This window comes from Giraffa tippelskirchi, chromosome 10 (genome assembly GCF_054371585.1).
Source record: "Giraffa tippelskirchi isolate mGirTip1 chromosome 10, T2T-mGirTip1v1.2.pri, whole genome shotgun sequence".
Taxonomy (NCBI): Eukaryota; Metazoa; Chordata; class Mammalia; order Artiodactyla; family Giraffidae; genus Giraffa; species Giraffa tippelskirchi.
This window is the reverse complement of record NC_137284.1, coordinates 24,770,026-24,791,106: the sequence shown is the minus strand read 5'-3', so window position 1 is coordinate 24,791,106 and position 21,081 is coordinate 24,770,026. Positions and strand designations below refer to the sequence as shown.

The 21,081-nt window shown below is 38.9% G+C and overlaps 1 protein-coding gene across 3 annotated transcripts in view; it reads right to left on the bottom strand.

Annotated features, from left to right (window-relative positions):
• Positions 1 to 21,081, bottom strand: part of NELL1 (neural EGFL like 1) — a 987,615-nt gene that overhangs the window by 216,728 nt on the left and 749,806 nt on the right. For all 3 annotated transcript variants that reach the window (XM_081533742.1, XM_081533741.1, XM_081533740.1), the window contains one exon: positions 11,012 to 11,107. In XM_081533742.1, the coding sequence (XP_081389868.1) occupies positions 11,012 to 11,107 (96 nt within the window). The remainder of the gene's footprint in view (positions 1 to 11,011; positions 11,108 to 21,081) is intronic.

Genomic DNA, 21,081 nt, shown 5'->3' with positions numbered 1-21,081 from the left:
TATGTTACTGCTACAACTCACTGATGATGATAGAATTTTTGAGTAACAAAGTATTTTTTAATTAAGATACATGCAGTGCTTTTTTTGAGATGCCATTGCATACTTAGTGCATGCGTGCTCACTCGCTTTAATCGTGTCCAACTCTGTGACCCTATGGACTATAGCCTGCCAGGCTCTTCTATCCATGGGATTCTCCAGGCAAGAATACAGGAGTGGGTTGCCATGCCCTTCTCCAGGGGATCTTCCCAATCCAGAGACTGAACCTGGGTCTCCTGTGTCTTCTCTTTTGCAGGTGGATTCTTTACCACTGAGCCACTAGGGAAGCCCTGCACACTTAGTAGACTCCGTAGAGTGTCAACATAACTTCTATACGAACTGGGAAACCAAAACAATTTACGTGATTTGCTTTATTTTGATAGTCCCTTCATTGTAGTGGTCTGGAATTGAACCTGCAGTATCTTCGAGGTACACCTGTACTTTAATTAATATCAGATATTGATAATCATTGGTAATATTCATTGGAAGGGCTGATGCTGAAGCTGAAACTTCAATACTTTGGCCGCCTGATGAGAAGAACTGACTCATCTGAAAAGACCTTGATGGCGTGCTGCAATTCATGGGGTCACAAAGAGTTAGACACGACTGAGCGACTGAAATGAACTGAACTGAACTGAACTGATGCTGGGAAAGTTTGAAGGCAGGAGGAGAAGGGGACAACAGAGGATGAGATGGCTGGATGGCATCACCAACTCAATGGACATGAGTCTGAGTAGGCTCCGGGAGTTGGGAAACCTGGCGTGCTGCAGTACATGGAGTCGCAAAGAGTCAGACATGACTGAGCGACTGAACTGAACTGGACTGGTTGGTAATCAACATGTAAGCCTATATGTGTGTTATAGGCAGAGATAACATTACAGGCAGAAGCTGTGAGTAAGGTGCATTTCAGTGACAAGAGTAACTTAGAATGAGCTGGGTTTTGAGATGTATGAGGAGGAGGAGGAGATAAAGCTGGAGAGGCAAGCAGAGGTCCAATCATGGAGGTCTTTAGAGATCATGCTGTGGAAGATGGACTTTATCTTAAGCACTGAAGAGGTACTGAAAGGTTTTCTTAGCAAGATTAATAAAATAATCTTCTAGAATCTCCCCTCATGGACTCAATCTTCTTGGCTAAAATTGCTGCCACACATAGATAACTTTAAGGTCTCTATAAAAATGGAGAATGCTTTAAAACCACATTAGTCCGCAAAGCCTGAAACTTCTTATCTTTTCAAACACCACCAAAATGAATGCATAGATACTGCTATTTGATTCATCACATTTTGGACCCAAGGCAACACTTTCAGGCAACTACCTTTTCTAATCAGTGGATCCTGTTAGGAGAAAGTGATGCAAATTGCATGAGTTTATATTCTTTTTCGGTCAGGCTAGTGGCTTCAATCAGGTTTTTTCCACATGATCTACAGTGCGTTAAGTATACTTGGATACAAACAATTCCTGGATACTAGTTACCAAGGAAAATTTGCAATTTCTGGGTTCTAGTTGGTCATATTTTCACAGAAGCCTGGATTTCCTTTCTGTTGAGCCATTGTGCTTCAAGTTAAAGGGGCTTTTGAATTTCCTAGGGCAGAGGATTAAAAATGAGCCTATGAACCCAACTCCTGACTTTCACAGTTTAATACGTATGAGCTTGCCTGGAGGGGAGGAAAAACTGCTTGTCATCTAAATAGTCAGGAATTATTTTCTGCATTACTAACTAGACAGGTAATCCCTAATAGCTTTCATATATTTGATGGTGAATGTCAATTTATTAAAATGATTGGTGCCCTTCACTTTGCTTCCTGGGAGGCAAGCTGACAAAACTACTGGAAACACAGAATTTCTATACAATACCATTCTTATGAATGGCATGCTTGTTAATGACATTTTTTTCCTTCATCTTCAACATAATAAACATTCAAAGACATATTAGGTGTCTTTTAAATGAGATTTGAACTGGAGTCATTATGACTTATGATCTATAAAATGAAGAGACGGGACCATGTGAAATTTTGGGTCTTTGTGTATCCTCATTCATATATTCATTTACTAAATATTTGTTGAATTCAAATGTAATAGGCTATTAAGACTGGACGTTTCTTCTGTTAGAGTTCTGATACATCATAATATGTCATGTTTCAAAGCTGGGTGCTAGACTACCTTTATAACACTCAAAAATCAGCTGTGCCTACATTAACTATTAACCACTCTCCAGCTCTGTAAACAAAGACCTAGAAATTCAAGCAAGGGATGGTGATGAGGCCAAAAGTGAGGACTTGGTTAGAGAGAGCTATCTGGCATGCTTCCAGTTTCAGGTCACCGTCTGTTTTCTTTTCTCAGGAGCAAGAGGTAAGAATATCCACTGTAAACTCATCCCAGGGTGACAGTCTTCAAGCATAATCTAGAAATGTCCTCTCCATGGTTAGGTACCTAGCAAATAGTATTTGACTTCGGCTTTAAGAATCTAAAGATTAATGCCTGGGTCTGAGGCTGCCTCGGTCATAAAGTAGAAAAAAAGAAAAAAAACACCTTAAGAGAGAACTGACTTGGAATGAAGGAGGGGGAAAGTGTCTCCTTTACTGAAATCCTACAAAAGAGCTTCAGAGCATCATCCGAATCATGTTAATATTGCAGAGCAAGGGAGCCACAAGAGAGAAGTGGCCTTTCACAAGCTCAGAGCTACAGAAGGATGAAAGGACTGTCATGCCAAGGGAACTTTATTTGGAAGCCCCTCGTGACCAAAGACCCTCACCAGAGCACCTCACCAAAGAAGAACTGGCAACTACACATCTCTTATCCAGAGGGCCTCGATGCTAGAAAACCACTGTACTGGATACAGGAGATCTTATTCTCTTTCCCATAAAATTATCTCACCTAGGGGAAGAACCTTGACACACATGCATTTTACAATACAATACTGAAAGAAAAAAGGCAAAGTGCCTCATCTCTGTACTGGAGACTTCTCAGATTGTGGCAGGCTGATGAGTGAAGTGTGCCAGGCACTCTATCATGTGCTTTAAATAGACTATCTCATTTCACCTCACAGTAACATTATACAGTAAGTAAAACTGCTATCCTTTTTGTAGTGGCAAACTGAAGCTTAGAAACATTGTATTACATATATATGATTGAATACTGAAAGTCACTCAGTCATGTCTGACACTTTGGGACCCTTTGAACTATACAGTCTATGGAATTCTCCAGGCCAGAATACTGGAGTGGGTAGCCTTTCCCTTCTCCAGGGGTCTTCCCAACCCAGGGACTGAACCCAGGTCTCCCACATTGCAGGAGGATTCTTTACCAACTGAGCCACATGGGAAGCCCATTACAAATGCGCGCACACACACACACACACACACACACACACATATAACCTCCTGAGAGTCCCTTGGACAGCAAGGAGATCAACCAATCAATCTTAAAGGAATTCAACCTTGAACACTCGATGGAAGGGTTGATGCTGAAGCTGAAACTCCAGCAGTTTGGTCATCTGATGCAAACAGCTGACACGTCCTGGATGCCGGCAAAGACCGAGGGCAGAAGGAGAAGGCATCAGAGGGTGAGATGGCTGGATGGCATCACCAATGCAATGGACATGAGTTTGAGCACGCTCCAGGAGATGGTGAGGGACAGGGAGGCCTGGTGTGCTGCAGTCCATGTGTTCACAAAGAGTTGGACACAACTGGGTGAGTGAACAACGACAACATGTATAACCCAATCCAATACCATAGATTCTGGTTAACATACTATGTGTGCGTGCTCGGTCATGTCCAACTCTTGCAACCCTATGAACTGTAGCCCGCCAGGCTCCTCTTGTCAACGGAATTTTTCAGACAAGAATACTGGAGTGGTTTGCCATTTTCCTCTTCCAGGGGATCTTTCCTACCCAGGGACTGAACCTACTTCTCCTGTGTCTCCTGCATTGGCAGGTAGATTCTTTACCATGAGCGCCATCTGAGAAGCCCTTGGCAAATAATGGAGTTTAACTAAAATTGAGCTAAGATGACTTCAAAGACTGTGCTCTTACTCCTATTTTTATTTATTTTTCTTCCCACCTTCGGTGCAACAAAGACGTTGAAAGGAATATATAAATCAGTGCACATAATCAAGTGGGAGATTATGGTTTATTGCTCACAGAGGAACATAATTTATTTAGCCTTGCACATTATCTATTATGTTTAATTGCCCTTGAAAGCAGGTAATGTGATCAAAAGGCAACAGATTATTGGAAAGTGTATAAAATCTGGGTTCAGTCATTCATGGCTGAGAACCTCAATTCCACTACTAACTGGCTTGAGTAACACTTATATCCACCATCATATATGTTCACAAGGGTGGGACTAGTTTTCCTCATAAGAAATAACAAAGGCAAAAGATTTGGACTCATCCGTGTGTAGTGGGCTGATGCAAGTTTCACTTCACAGAGGCTAAATAAATAATTCATGGTGGCAGATCTCACAGCAGAACACAGGTTTCTGTCCTTCCGTCTAGAATTCTTTACACTATCCCAGGCTGCATTTTTGTAGTCCAAACCGTGGTTTGTGAACAAAAGGCAGCGCTTCCTACAGTTATACTTGAAATGACTTGAAAATTTGCTCTGTACCATGGAGATGAGAATGAAAAATGGTTTCAGGTATTTTTCCAGATGTCTGGAATCCTATAAAATGGTGAGCCTGGCAGGACCATGAAGAGGGTTTTGAAATAGCTCCAAGGAGTTCTGAGAGTTCAGAGCTCCATTTCGGAGCCATAGAGAAGTGCATCAAATCTTTAACTCAATTTCTCCATCACAGCTGGAAAACTAATATGGAGTGGATGGAATTGAGATGAGGAGGGGAGTAAGATACTCGAGATTCAGCAGCTGAACCCAAGACTGAGCTGCTTTAAAGATGAATGACCTTAATGTTATATCAGGTGTGGACTCCTCTCAGCCTCCACTGCAATGCCTCTCCTCTGTCGTTCTCTTTTTTCCTTGAAATATACAATGCAGGGAATAGTTCTTCAAACAAATTTATACTCATATCACTTTAATAAAAATGTTAAGAGTATCTACATCCATCCTCGATGGTTCAATTGGGTGGGCAAACTCTCAACTCCTGGTTCGTTTTATTCATTTGATTAGTCACTAAGATGTGTCTGATTCTCTGTGATCCCATGAACCATAGCCCACCAGGCTTCTCTGTTTGTGGGATTCCCGAGGCAAGAATACTGGAGTGGGCAACTATTCCCTTCTCCAGGGGATCTTCTTGACCCAGGGATTGAACCCACTGCATTGGCAGGGGAGTTCTTTACTACTGAGCTACCTGAGAAACCCAACTCCTGGTACTTCTTTTTATATGATATCACAAAAGTCCTGCTTACTCTTTCCTGGGGATCTATTAGCTACATAACAACAGCAGCAACATTAATAATAGAGGCCTCCATTTACTGAGCATGCACCATGCATGTGCCATACAACCTGAGAAAATTCACCCTGAGAAAAGTTAAATAACTCTCCTAACTGCTATGAATTTGCACTCATTCTCCTCCCAAATGCCTTGCCCAGGGTCCTGTGATATCCTGCAAGGAAATATTCTCTTCTCCATTTAGAAAATGGAGCTATTATCCACACTTGTAAAGACTCATACATTTTCTCCAAAACAAAGGTGGGCAGAGCAATAGCAAATAAATGAAGAATCTGCCTGCAATGCAGGAGTCGCAGGAGACATGGGTTCTATCCCTGGGTCAGGAAGATCCCTTGGAGGAGGGCATGGCAACCCACTCCAGTATTCTTGCCTGGAGAGTCCCATAGACAGAAGAGCCTGGTGGGCTGCCGTCCAGGGGGTCGCAAAGAGTCAAATACAACTGAAGTGACTTAGCATGAACACTTAGTAGAGTTCCATCAAAATTGGGACAAAATGCAAAATTTGGAAGAACAGATAAATTCCTGTTTCTGACCACTCTTTTTACTTGGTGGACAGACCATATGCTCACAGTAAACTATTACCCTCTGTCTACATATCTACAGGGTTCTGAAGCACAGGGAAAGAATAGAATAATTATCCTGCAGAAAGTCATTTCCCTTTAAGAAAGGCAAAACATCGCCAGTCACTGAGAAAAATGAAGTCCTTTTCATGAATTTTAAGTTCTCTTTATGTTAATCTTTTAAAAAATCATTTCTTATTGTAAACATAGTCTATAATTATTGTAGAAAATTAGAAATGTCATATAAACAAAATAGAAAAAACAAGTCCTAGAAACTATATAGTGAACGGACAATGCTGTTCAGCTTTTTTGCTATTTATTAATTTGCCAGAAATAGACTCATAGATACAGGGAACAAGCTAGTGGTTCCCCAACGGGAGAGAGTTGGGGCAAGGGCAGAAAAGGTGAAGGAGATTTAGAGATACAAACCACTAAACCAGGTATAAAATAAATGAGTTACCAAAACGGTCTCCAGCACAGAGAATACCTTCAATATTTTATAGTAGCTTTGTATGGAGTAGTCTATCAATATGTCAAATTACTAGGCTGCACAACTGAAACCAATATAACATTGTAAGTCAGCTATACTTTGAAAAAAAAAAAGATTTTCTAATTACAGTAAACCTAAAGTAATGCTAAAAATCCTGAAGAGATGCTCTATAAAATGCTTTTCTATCTCTTAGAAAAGCTTATAATTTTATTAGTAGACAGATAGTTAGATATATTTTAAAGTGATACATCTAGATCAGAACTTGTCAGCATGGGTGACTCTGCCTCCTGGGATATTTGGCAATGTCCGGAGACATCTTCGATTGAATGACTGGGGGTAGGTTCCTAATGGTGTTTAGTGGGTAGAGTCCAGTGATGCTTTTAAACATCCTACAGTGCATAGGACAGCCCTCTGCAATAAAAAATTACCTGTCCAACATGTTGATAATGTCAATGTGAAGAACCCATTCACTAGACAAGCTTGACAACTTATACTGAATCTCTTCGCTGCTTGCAACTTTACTTCGTAGAGGAGGATCCTATGCTATCTTAGGGTAAGCAATGTATCTCTGAATTTAGTATAACTCTTTGATATTATATTTGAGAAGTCTCTAGGACAACTTCAGATTGTTTCATTTGGTTCTCTGTTTGGCTACATCAGTGTGGCATGATATCCTTTTAGCTTTCTAGGATGACAAAGAGATTTCACTTGGGGACCTTTTCTATCCTGAGAAACACAAATACTCTTCCTAGTTCTCCACTCATCTTTCTCTGTATACATCTCCATGTTAGATGTGAAACCAAGTCAAGGCCAAGGGCTCAGAGAAGGATCAAAGGGTAGGAGAGAGGAAGGAACGTAGTACGTTGTCCAGAAACCAAGGCAGGTAAAATGTTTGCTTATCTTGAGTGGGGTGATGAAAAGTTTAAGTTTACTAAAATTTTATCAGAATAAAATAAATGCAGAGTTGTTCGTCTCTGTGTTACACATCAAACATGAGTGTGATTTTCAACTTTATTATATTTCAGATATGCATTTTATGATTTAGTTGAATACACTTGAATTCTGAAAGGCTATCACAAACAATGAATAAAGCCAATAACAGGAGGCAAGGGCAAAGGAAATATTTTAAAAACTAAACATAAGTAGATTCTAAATAGCTCAAATGGGACCATTTAATTAGCCATAAAATTAAAATCAAACAAAACATTTAGTGTAACCATGCCATAAGGCATCCACAGTGCATTTACATTTCTCCTTTACACCTTGTGTCTCACAACATCTAGCATCACTATTCAAAGGCAAGTGGAATTATTTAATGTTTACTGCTAATAGTGAGCATGACAAAATAATTCCAACAAGATATGACATAGATTTAAAGAGTCTCATAATTCACATAGATCCCTTGCACATAATTGATTGGAAAAATATGTACTTTATCCAAAAAATCTCCTGGAATTAGAATATTGGTCAATATGGTTTTGCTACAGATGGAAGTTAATGTCATATACAGAGAAACCTTATTTTATTTTTTTTCTTTTCTTTACTGCAACTGTATACATGTTCAAGAGTAAGTAATTCTTGATCTCTACTTTAATATTCATCTAGGAACCTATGACCTGCCAATGTCTGTCTGTCTTTTGCCTCTGGTCTTGATTTTCTCCTTTACCGTGATATTTTCTGTTCCACATTATGGACCAGAATGTAAGTACTGATTCAATCAGCCACTTATTGAAGAGAGAAGAAGCCACTTATTGAAGAGGTCAAATCAGCAAGCCATGAGAAACCATAATTAATTCTTCCTGGGCTGACACTGACTCAAGCTCTGGTCTAAGATCAATGCTCTCCTCCCATTCTTCATGAAGTAAATAGAGTAAGAACTACACAGTGGATTCTCTGGTTAAATATCATCATGACAATATAATAATGACTGGTTTATAACAAGCAACCTGAGGGGCTTGGTGAAAGTGTAAATTCATGGACCCTCCCCTACATATTCACCAGGAACTCAGATTTTATAAGAAGTTCATGCATTATCCCTTTGGAACACATGCAAGGGTTTACAATGTAGTTTGTGGAAGACAAGTTGAGTTTTCTTCTCAATTCTAATACTGACTCCATAGAATTGCAGAAGTTTTAATCTACCCATGCTTTCACGTGCCATCTACAAAGCGGGCATAATAATATCTATCTCTTTTGTTTGTTCTTAATACTAAAATACTCCCTTAAAAGACATAATGCATAATTAGTACATGATAAATGGTATATCATTAATAATATTAAAATCCATCATCATCAACATTATATCATCATCACCATTCTGTCTCCATTAATTCCTATATTCTATAATAATTTAAGAAATGCATAGCAGTTTTAGAGCAAATAATGAGGAACCTTTACTTTAGTGGCTTTTTTTTTTCATTTTAGAAAACCTGATTAAAACCTGATGTACTACAATAAGGGCCTGTGGGCTAAGCTGCTTTGCTTTTGACAAGAATCTTTCAGTTCCACATGGCAATTCTCTCCTCCTGCTCAGAGGCAGAACTTGGCTCTTTTATATGTCTTTTTTAAAAGACACATCAAGTAACTTGTATTTAATAAATATGATCTAGTTTGTTGATAATTATCACAAAATATGGGAACAATGATACACATTGTTGATTTCCTTGTTGAATAATGTATGTAGTTAAATTTTGACTCTTTTAAAAAGTATCCATCAGCAGACGAATGGATAAGGAAGCTGTGGTACATATACACAATGGAATATTACTCAGCCATTAAAAAAAATACATTTGAATCGGTTCTACTGAGATGGATGAAACTGGAGCCCATTATACAGAGTGAAGTAAGCCAGAAAGAAAAACAACAATACAGTATACTAATGCATATATATGGAATTTGAAAGATGGTAACGATAACCCTATATGCGAGACAGAATAAGAGACACAGATGCATAGAACAATTTTATGGACTCTGAGGGAGAAGGTGAGGGTGGGATGTTCTGGAAGGATAGCATTGAAACATGTATATTATCATATGTGAAACAGAACACCATTCCATGTTCGATGCATGAGACAAGGGCTCAGGGCCGGGGCAATGGGATGACCCAGAAGGATGCGATAGGGAGGGAGGTGGGTGGGGGGTCCAGGAAGGGGAACACATGTAAACCCATGGCTGATTCATGTCAATGTATGGCAAAAACTATTACAATATTGTAAAGTAATTAGCCCCCAACTAAAATAAATAAATTTATTAAAAAAAAAAAAGAAAAAAAAAAAGTATCAGGCTGCCTTAGAAACACACACGCAGTACAATGTAATATGTCAAACAAGTTGGGGGAAAATAAACATGCTAATTTAAAAAATTAGTATCTAAATTCAGAAACCTTTAACATGAAAAAAGGAAGCAAGAGCTTTGCATAGATCTTTGGCATTAGATGAAAACATACTCCCCTCATCTAATAATAGGCATAGTGACTACAGCACTATATTTTTGTTTATAATGGCAACCCACTCTAGTACTCTTGCCTGGAAAATCCCATGGATGGAGGAGCGTGGTAGGCTGCAGTCCATGGGTCACTAAGAGTCAGACACGACTGAGCGACTTCCCTTTTACTTTTCACTTTCATGCACTGGAGAAGGAAATGGCAACCCACTCCAGTGTTCTTGCCTGGAGAATCCCAGGGACGGGGAAGCCTGGTGGGCTGTCGTCTATGGGGTTGCACAGAGTCGGACACAACTGAGGCGACTTAGCAGCAGCAGCATGCTGTACTATGAGAAGTGTCCAGTTGAGTATGATATTCCAGACTTCGAAAAACATAATACAGTGATTTTAGCCTAATGAAACTCATGGGGAAATACACTGAAATATTCAGTTTTACAAGGCATAAATAAACTTGTTTGCACTGATACATACACTGGTACATTGGCATTGAATACCAATTTCATTTACACACGGGAGGACTTCGCCAATTGATAAAAGAACTGGATTTCACCAAATACTGCCCAGTGTAAACACTACATTTATAGAAAGCTGCACATAATGGACTCTTATCAACAGTAATTGGCTTATAATACCAGGTCCATGAATGATAACATTCTTAGTAAACCAGTGTTAGAATAAAATCCCAAGTACACCAATAAACCTGCTGCTGGAGTTATTTAATGCACAATTACTCAAGGAGCATGTGGTTCAAATTTACATTCTGTAGACACAGCAGATTGTTATAACTCCAGTGGTTGCCTGTGTTGCTACCCAGTAGATGATAAGTGGGGCAGGTAAGTTCGTCAGGCTTTATGTCTAATTAGTACTAAAATGCACGCCGCAAATGGTAGCAGGGAAAAGATTTGACTTTGCTAAATTAGACACGTTGGAAGGAGGGCAGGTGAAGTTCTGTTTTCAGAGGGAGGATGTCTATGATGTAGTAATCAAAAGGCACTCAGCTTTGGGAGAGCCGCATCCACCAACAAGATGCAATGTATCAAGTCAATCCACATTACTATAGTCCTAGAGAAAGAGCTTCCTTACCTTGCTCGCAGTGGCTTCCTGTGAATCCAGAAGGACAGACACATTTGTTGGGAGCCATGCATGTTCCACCGTATCTGCAGCCCTCTTCACAGAATGCTGTCACAAAAAATAAAAAAAAAACAAGAGATTTCTCTTAGATAAAACAGCAATAAGGAAATTCACGGTAAATAGCAGGGGTATTGAAACAGTTCTTTGTTACACAGGGAAAACATATCATTGGTGACATATTTAAAAGTTGCAGTATACAAAAAACAGATAAATATAATAATACCTATTTCACTTTTACATGCGATCCATTGAAATAATGGATGTAAAGTACTTGATGCTAAACAGGAGCTAGTATGAAGAGCTATTAATATGACTATTGATACACTTGAAATCAAAGAATAAATTGAACTAGAAAGAATAGGGTTGGGATAAAGATGAAGGCATTTAAAATACTATTTTATAGATACTCTTTTTACTATGCATTTTTATTACTATAAAAACATTTTTACGTTGTTCAACTATTTTCAGTAGTTGATACTATTTCTAAGAACATAATAAAGTTAATTAATTGCTTAATTTTGAATAATTAAGATGTTTTCAACATTTCTATAATAAAAACAATCTCCTGTCCTTATAGAAAAAAAAATGCTTAACGTGTTTTGAATTGTTCCTTTAGGGAAAATGCCTCAATGGAAACATGCTGTTTCAAGATGGGTGGACTTCACTAAGCTTTTTGATAAGAATTATGAAGTCATCCTAACCCCATCTCAGCACTACCCTGCTAACCTTCCCAGACCAGATTTCATACTATCAGAGCATAGCCCCATGTACCTCTCCTCTGAAGTATTAAATGTAAATATTATTTATGAATAATTTGTTATCTCCTCTTCCATCAACTAGACTGCAAGACCCATCATAGCAATTACTATTACTTGATTACATCTGCTCTACATGGTACCACAGTCTCAGAATCTGAGCGCACAGTAGACGCTCAAAAAGTACTTGCTGAATGAATTAGTCTACATCCTGCAGGTTGTTCTGACAGAAAAACTCCGGTTCTAACAATTGTGCAATACTCCCATCCAATTACCTTACTGTAAAACCTTGCTGGATAACCAATAATTTCATGTTCTATATGTACACAATTTCTCATTAATGATGACAACTGCAACTTGTTAACACAGAATTTCTTTTATTTGCACGAGAGTTCGGTGAGCAAATGCTTTTTTTTTTTTTTTTAAATTTTAATTGCAATTAGAAAATGTCACCCTGGAAAAAGCCTCATGGTTATATTTTGCCATCATCACATAAATAATATGAATTTAATTTTTAAAAGCCCTATTATGTCTTTAGATCATTGAATTCTAGTTCAACTACATAGAACTTCTCACAATATTGTCATTTTCCACATCATTTAAAGTCCCTTGGATGATTTAACATTCTGCAGCTTAGTAACTAATTGCGAGCTCCTTTGCTTCTGCCAGAGGATGTATAGTGTGTACCTTGGTGTTCAAATACCATTTTTTATTTCCTGCATCTCAGGACCCTGTGACTAAGAAAACATTGGCTTAGGCGATATCTTCCTTAAGTATGTTCATAAGAAACCAAAAAATACATAAATATATATATACAAATGTACAAAATCTCTCATTCCCCAAATCACACTTGTTGGGTCTGGTGACAAACATTTCAAGGAAGATACTGAGAGTAGTGCTCTCCTTCAAAGTTAATAACAGAACAGGAAAAAAAATTTACAACCTAAAAATTACAGAAATCTGGTTAAGAAGTTTCAAGTGGCACTCAAAGGAGGCAGGGGCTTGAAGCAGGAAGGTAAGCTTGGGTTTCTTTGTGACACAAAGAGCACTTGATCCAGATCCATTGATACACATGTGTACACGCATGCGCACGAACACACACACACACACACACACACACACACACACACACAGAGCAGCAGACCTGGTTAGGAGACTTGTTTCTGTTTTATAATATGTGTGCTTTTGATTTACTCATCTCCTAAACAGCAATGCTATTAGGAGCTTCTATAAAGAAAGCATGATATGTTTGTGATGTCCTAAAAATGTACAGATATAACAAACAGAGTGTTGTGAGGATGAAATGAGTCAATATTTGCAAGGGACTTAAAATAATGTTTGGCAAATAGGTTATGTATTCTGTTAAATAAAACCAACTGCTAGTGATACTGTTAGGGCTGTAAATATGGACCAGGAACAAAGGTCCTAATACCCAGAAAATATAAACCCAACCTACAAGATGTTCAGCTTCACCAAGTAGGTTTTAGGCATTCCTTGTTCTTTGTGCTTGATTTAGTTTCTCCTAAGAGTAGTAGCAGGCCTTATCATGGAAACATCAGATTGTTGTTGATAAGTCGCTAAGTTGTGTCTGACTCTTTCTGATACCATGGACTGCAGGATGCCAGTCTTCCTTGTTCTTCACTGTCTCGGGAGTTTGCTCAAATTCATGTCCATGATTGAGTTGGTGACACTATCTAACCATCTCATCATCTGCCAATTTCTTCTCCTTTTGCCCTCAATCTTTCCCAACATCACTGTCTTTTCCAATGAGTTGGTTCTTTGCATCAGGTGGCCAAATTATTGGATCTTCAGCTTTAGCATCAGTCCTTCCAATGAATATTCAGGGTTGATTTCCTTTAGGATTGACTGGTTTGTTCTCCTTGCTGTCCAAGTGATTCTGAACAGTCTTCTCCAGCAACACAACCAAGAAGCATCAATTCTCTGGCATTCAGCCTTCCTTATGGTACAGCTCTCACATCCATATATGACTACTGGAAAACTGTAGCTTTGACTATATGGACCTTTGTTGGCAAAGTGATGTCTTTGCTTTTTAATTTGCTGTCTAGTTTTGTCATAGCTTTCCTTCCAAGGAGCAAGCGTCTTTTAATTTCATGGCTGCAGTCACCATTCACATTGATTTTGGAGCCCAAGAAAATAAAATCTGTCACTGCTTCCACTTTTTCCCCTATTTGCCATTAAGTGACAGGACTGGATGCCATGATCTTAGTTTTTTGAATGTTGAGTTTTAAGCCAGCTTTTTCACTCTCCTCTTTCACCATCAAGTGGCTCTTTAGTTCTTCTTCACTTTCTGCCACTAGAGTGGTATCATATGCATCATATAGGTGTTATTATTTATGTTATATGTTAACATATTTGAAATGAATATGTAATATGTTAACATATTTATGTTATTATTATCCAAATAAAAATGGTAAAATGGGGACTCTGACATCAAGTCCCCCTATAAGGCTGCACAGGTAGTAAGCTGCAGAGCCAGGGTTCAAAGTCTTCTTTGCCTTCAAAGTCTTACCCCTTCTGTATAAGTCACCATGCAGATTTATCTGCAACCTGGTATTCACATCGGCAGGTATATTTCTTTTTTGAATAGTTCCTTAAAAGCTAAGGGAACTGACTATAAATGGGAATTAAAAAATATGTCCAAATTGCACAGGGAACATTGAAGAAGGGGGTGTAGGGAGCTGTGCCAGTTCATGCATCTATTACCTAAACTCCATTTTTGGTCACATTTCACCTTGTTGCACATATTATTATTACTGAAGATTATCTGGAATAGAGAAGAGATTCTTTGCCTCCTTGAACCTCAGGTAATATGCCAAAAATATCAAAAAAACACAAAAGCAAATAAAAAAGTAGTATGTCATCCAAAACTTAAGCTACTCTGGGGAAATCAAGATCAGTGCAAGTATTCTTTGAATATCTCATAAAATATCAGCACACACTATTGTACCCTAAAGATTATACAAAGATTAGTTATATTTCTTTAAACCCTTCTTGATCAACTATGAATCTAGCATTTATTCTGGTATTCAGAGGACCTACAATTTGCATAGTCTTACTTAGTTGCTGGCCTAATCAATACAAGAACCCAGGTCATCTACCATACGTCTTTCTAGCTTATAAGGAGACAGAATGTAAGAAACCACACAGTTCAAATCCGAGCTCTTATTTATCAGCTGTGTGACCTAGGCAAGCAATTTCATTCCTCTGGATCTGTTTTCTCAAGAGCAAAGGCCATGATGATAATAATGAAAACATCAGGCTGTGCTGATTAAATTACACTACCAAAGTACACTACCCAGCACAGGGCATTGCAAGCTTAAGGGCTGGATGTGACCCTTAACTTACCACTAGGTCTTTGCTTTTCCAAATACCAATAAGATAATGCTACAGTTTTTTATCTAGATCGTGGAGAGTTAGCAGTGAAAAGATCCCTCTGCTATGGCACTTAATCTTTAGTGAGAGGTCATTGCCATTCCTTCCTTGAATTGGTGACCCCAGCAGTAATATGTGGTTTGCAATGGAACTTGGAATCATAGCTCCCTTGTAAATTCAGAAAAACTCGGGTATCATGGGTGTGTCTCTCCTTTGCTGACCATTTTTTAAGTTCCAGAGGATGGCTTGTAGATCACCAATATTCAATGACATTACCAACTCAAATCTGTAGTTATACTGCCCTTTGTTATTAATTTACTACCAGGGGAGATATTGGATCAGATCAATTCTTAAATGGTATGATTCAATTTTTGAAAGGACTCTTTCAATTCTGCAAGAAGATAAATTTTAAAATTCAAAATCAAGGGAGTTTACCCACAGAAAGATTGCTTTTATGTTTAAAAAATTCTCAGCATGTGAAATGAAACTTGGATTTTAAAAGAGGAACAGAATGAGAAGGTGGGTTTGCATATACCAGGTGTGTGGATGCCCAGTATCATCATCATGTACTCAATATGACAAAAATAGTCTTATGTAAATAAAAATAATAGCCCTTCAAATTCTAAACACTTGATATGATCCTATGAAAGTGTAACTGGCATATATTTAGTTGCTAGGGACACTCTGTATTCTGAAAAAATAAGGAAACATACAAGTTTCAACACCATCTGGTACAAGTTAGCCCTCATCCCTTCCTCCTGGTTTCCTTGAAGTATCATCTTCATTAAGCTCATTTCTGCTCTCTCTTTTCCTGCTTTGCTCATTCTGTCCCTGGGGAGGTAGAGAGATGTATTCCACTGGCAAATTGGGAAACTATATATATCAGGATGATGCTTCTAGGGTGGGAAAAACAGGAGGATAGGCTGAGAAAGACTGCATGATTAGGAATAAAAAACTGCTCCATTTTTTAGTTTTATTTTAGATGATGAGTTACAAGGTGTAAATTTCATTATTGAAAATAATGATCAAGCTATCTAGATAAATAAAAGCTGGCCACCATGGACTACTGGTTACAATGTGTCATGGATCAAAGATTGTAACTAATTTGATTATAGGCACCTAAATTCCAAAGGTGGGGAGAAAATAAAATAATTAAGATCTGGTCATGCTCAGCAAAATTTCACAGCTACCCAGCTTCCCTTTTGGGAGTGAGCTGCCTTCAGTTTAGTTCAGTCACTCAGTAGTGTCCAACTCTTTGCGACCCCATGGACTGTAGCACACCAGGCCTCTGTGTCCATCAACTCCTGGAGTTTACTCAAACTTGTGTCCATCACGTCGGTGGTGCCATCCAACCATCTCATCCTCTGTCATCCCCTTCTCCTCCCACCTTCAATCTTTCCCAGCATCAGGGTCTTTTCAAATGAATCAGTTCTTCACATCAAGTGGCCAAGTATTGGAGGTTTAGCCTCAAAATCAGAACTTCCAATGAATATTCAGGACAGATTTCCTTTACAATGGACTGGTTGAATCTCCTTGCAGTCCAAGGGATTCTCAAGAGTCTTCTCCAACACCACAGTTCAAAAGCATCAATTCTCCGGTGCTCAGCTTTCTTTATAGTCCAACTCTCACCTCCATACATGACTACTTAAAAAAACAATAGATTTGACTAGATGGATATTTGTTGGCAAAGGAATGTCTCCGCTTTTTAATATGCTGTCTAGGTTGGTCTTGACTTTTCTTCCAAGGAGCAAGTATGTTTTAATTTCATGACTGCAGTCACCATCTGCAGTGATTTTGGAGCCCCCCAAAATAAAGTCTGTCACTGATTTCACTGTTTCCCCATCTATTTGCCATGAAGTGATGGGACCAGATGACATGAACTTAGTTTTCTGAATGTTGAGTTTTAAGCCAACTTTTTCACTCTCCTCTTTCACTTTCATCAAGAGGCTCTTTAGTTCTTCTTCACTTTCTGCCATAAGGGTGATGTCATCTGCATATCTGAGGTTATTGATATTTTTTCCCGGCAATCTTTATTCCAGCTTGTGCTTCATCCAGTCCAGCATTTCTCATGATGTACTCTGCATATAAGTTGAATAAGCAGGGTGACAATATGCGGCCTTGACGTACTCCTTTCCCAATTTGGACCCAGTTGGTTGTTCCATGTCCAGTTCTAACTGTTGCTTCTTGACTTGCATACAGCTTTCTCAGAAGGCAGGTAAGGTGGTCTGGTATTCCCATCTCTTGAAGAATTTTCCACAGTTTGTAGTGATCCACACAGTCAAAGGCTTTGGCATAGTCAATAAAGCAGAAATAGATGTTTTTCTGGAACGCTCTTGCTTTTTCGATGATCCATCGGATGTTGGCAATTTGATCTCTGGTTCCTCTGCCTTATCTAAATCCAGCTTGAATATCTGGAAGTTCCCAGTTCACGAACTGTTGAAGCCTTGCTTGGAGAACTTTGAGCATTCCTTTGCTAGCATGTGAGATGAGTGCAATTGTGCAGTAGTTTGAGCATTTTTTGGCACTGCCTTTCTTTGGGATTGGAATGAAAACTGACTTTTTTCTAGTCCTGTGGCCACTGCTGAGTTTTCCAAACTTGCTGGCATATTGAGTGCAGGACTTTCACAGCATCATATTTTAGGATTTGAAATAGCTCAACTGGAATTCCATCACCTCCACTAGCTTTGTTCATAGTGATACTTCCTAAGGCCGGCTTGACTTTGCATTCTAGGATGTCTGGCTGTAGGTCAGTGATCACACCATCGTGATTATGTGAGTCATGAAGATCTTTTTTGTATAGTTCTTCTGTGTATTCTTGGCAATTCTTCTTAATATCTTCTGCTTCTGTTACATCCATGCCATTTTTGTCCTTTATTGTGCCAATCTTTGCATGAAATGTTCCCTTGGTATCTCTAATTTTCTTGAAGAGATCTCTAGTATTTCCCAGTCTATTGTCTTCCTCTATTTCTTTGCATTGATCACTGAGGAAGACTTTTTTCTCTCTCTTTGCTATTCTTTGCAACTCTTCATTCAAATGGGTATATCTTTCCTTTTCTCCTTTGCCTTTCACTTCTCTTATTTTCACAGCTGTTTGTAAGGGTTCCTCAGACAACTATTTTCCCTTTTTGCATTTCTTTTTCTTGGGGATGGTCTTGATCATTGCTTCCTGTACAATGTCACGAACCTCCATCCACAGTTCTTCAGGCACTCTATCCATGAGTTCTAATCCCTTCAATCTATTTGTCACTTCCATTGTATAGTTGTAAAGGATTTGATTTAGGTCATACCGAATGGTCTCGTGGTTTTCCCTACTTTCTTCAATTTAATTCTGAATTTGACAATAAGGAGTTCATGATCTGAGCCACAGTCAGATCCTGGTCTTCTTTTTGCTGACTGTATAGAGCTTCTCCATCTTTGGCTGCAATGAATATAATCAATCTGATTTCGGTGTCGACCATCTGGTGATGTCCATGTGTAGAGTCTTCTCTTGTGTTGTTGAAAGAGGGTGTTTGCTATGACCAGTGTGTTCTCTTGGCAAAATTCTATTAGCCTTTGCCCTGCTTAATTCTGTACTCCAAGGCCAAATTTGCCCATTACTCCAGGTATTTCTTGACTTTCTACTTTTGCATTCCAGTCCCCTATAATGAAAAGGACATGTTTTTTGGGTGTTAGTTCTAGAAGGTCTTGTAGGTCTTCATAGAACCGTTCAACATCAGCTTCTTCAGCATTACTGGTCAGGAGCATACACTTGAACTACTGTGATATTAAATGATTTGCCTTGGAAATGAACAGAGATCATTCTGTTGTTTTTGAGATTACATCCAAGTACTGCATTTTGGACCCTTCTGCTGACTATGACTGCTACTCCATTTCTTCTAAGGGATTCTTGCCCACAGCAGTAGATATAATGATCATCTGAGTTAAATTCACCTATTCCAGTCCATTTTAGTTTGCTGATTCCTAAAATGTCAATGTTCACTCTTGCCATCTCCTGTTTGACTGCTTCCAATTTGCCTTGATTCTTGGACCTAACGCTGCAGAGGTTCCTATTCAATATTGCTCTTTACAGCATCAGACATTCCTTCCATCACCAGTCACATCCACAACTGGGTGTTGTTTTTGCTTTGGCTCCTTTTCTTCATTCTTTCTGGAGTTAGTTCTCCACTGATCTCCAGTAGCATATTGGGCACCTACCGACTTGGGGAGTTCATCTTTCAGTGTCCTATCTTTTTGCCTTTTCATACTGTTCATGGGGTTCTCAAGGCAAGAATACTGAAGTGGTTTGCCATTCCCTTCTCCAGTAGACCAGATTTTGTCAGGGCTCTCCACCATGATCCATCCACTTTGGCTTACCTTACGTGGATGTTTCATTGAGTTAAACAAGTCTGTGTTCCACGTGATCAGATTGGTTAGTTTTCCATGATTGTTGTTTTCAGCTCCTTCAAGTGGTATCAATTTTCCTTTCCTCCTTGATGATGACTTTCTCCCTGGGATTTGGTGGGTAAGTTGATTGTATTTTGTGTTTATTCTTAGGAAACAGTCTGATTCACAGATATAAACCCAAGTTCTCTAACCCAGCTGTGTCAATAATAAAGGTCAGATCATTCCCCTGCCCATGTCTGCTTTTTGGTTTATTCATCACCTTTTTCAGAATACAATATTTATCAAAGTCCCCCTCAAACATTTTGGTGGTCCCAGATGGCAGGTGGGGTCAGCATGTGACTGGCATTTGGTGAGCAGACGACAGAGATATTCCTAAACATCCTACAATGCATAGGATGGCCTCATATAACAACATACTGTTTGACCCAAAATAGCAATATGTTATGATTGAGAAACTCTGCTCCGAGTTTCCAACATTAAGTCTATGGGGTACCTCCAGGAGCAAAATTAGGTTATTTCAATTCCCTTTTGCATCTTCCCAAATATCTCCCACCCAAAACTATAAAAAATAGAGAAAAGGTAAGAGTGAAAATCATCCAAACAGCTATTCTGATATATAAAACCAAACATCCAAAGGTCTACAATTCTCATGTTTCATGTCATTCCAATTTCAACCACAGAATTAAATACATTGCATAGTTTAATTACCAACCAGAAATCACCTTCACTCCTAATACTTACTATCTGTTTTTGTATCTGGGGTTCTGATAGCCTTTTCCACTCTTCAACAGTACTACTAATAAAGACAACAACAGTGATGGTAAATTCCTCTTATTGAAGACCTATTAAGTGTCTAGCAGATGTAATATTTGATTTCATCTTTATAGAAATGCTGCGCATTTGCCACGTATTCCTCCTTTTCAGATGAAAAAGCTAGCTTAGAGAGGTTATCAAAGGTTGCTCCAGTACTAAGTGGCATCCTGGGTTTCAGGCCCAGAGTCCTGACCACTTCAACTAAGCAATTTCCATTTACAGCCTGGCCACCTGCCATGTGCAGACAAAATTCTGAGTGCTGAGATGTCTAAAAGTATCCATGAAAATTGTCCCCATCCCCCAAAAGCTCACAATAGGGTAGCAGAGACTGGCATATCTAAAACCAGGTACATTAAAATGTGATCTATGCCAATGTAGCTGTATGAATTAAGTGCTGAGAGAACATGGAGGGGAATGTGATTAATTGTGCCTGGTGTACCTGGGCAAAGCTTTGCAATGGAGCTGGCATTTGAGTTGGGCCTGGAATAAGGAGTAGAATTTTTGCCAGATGGAGAAGCACAGGAAAAGAGACAGTTCAGGTCAAAGTTTTGTCCTGCAGAAAGGTACCAAAAGGATGAAGAAAATGAGCAGGTGTTGATAACTCACATCAAGGTTAGAGATGGAACATTAGAACAGAATACAGTAAGCCAGGTGGGGAACCAGGCGCATCTCTATGAG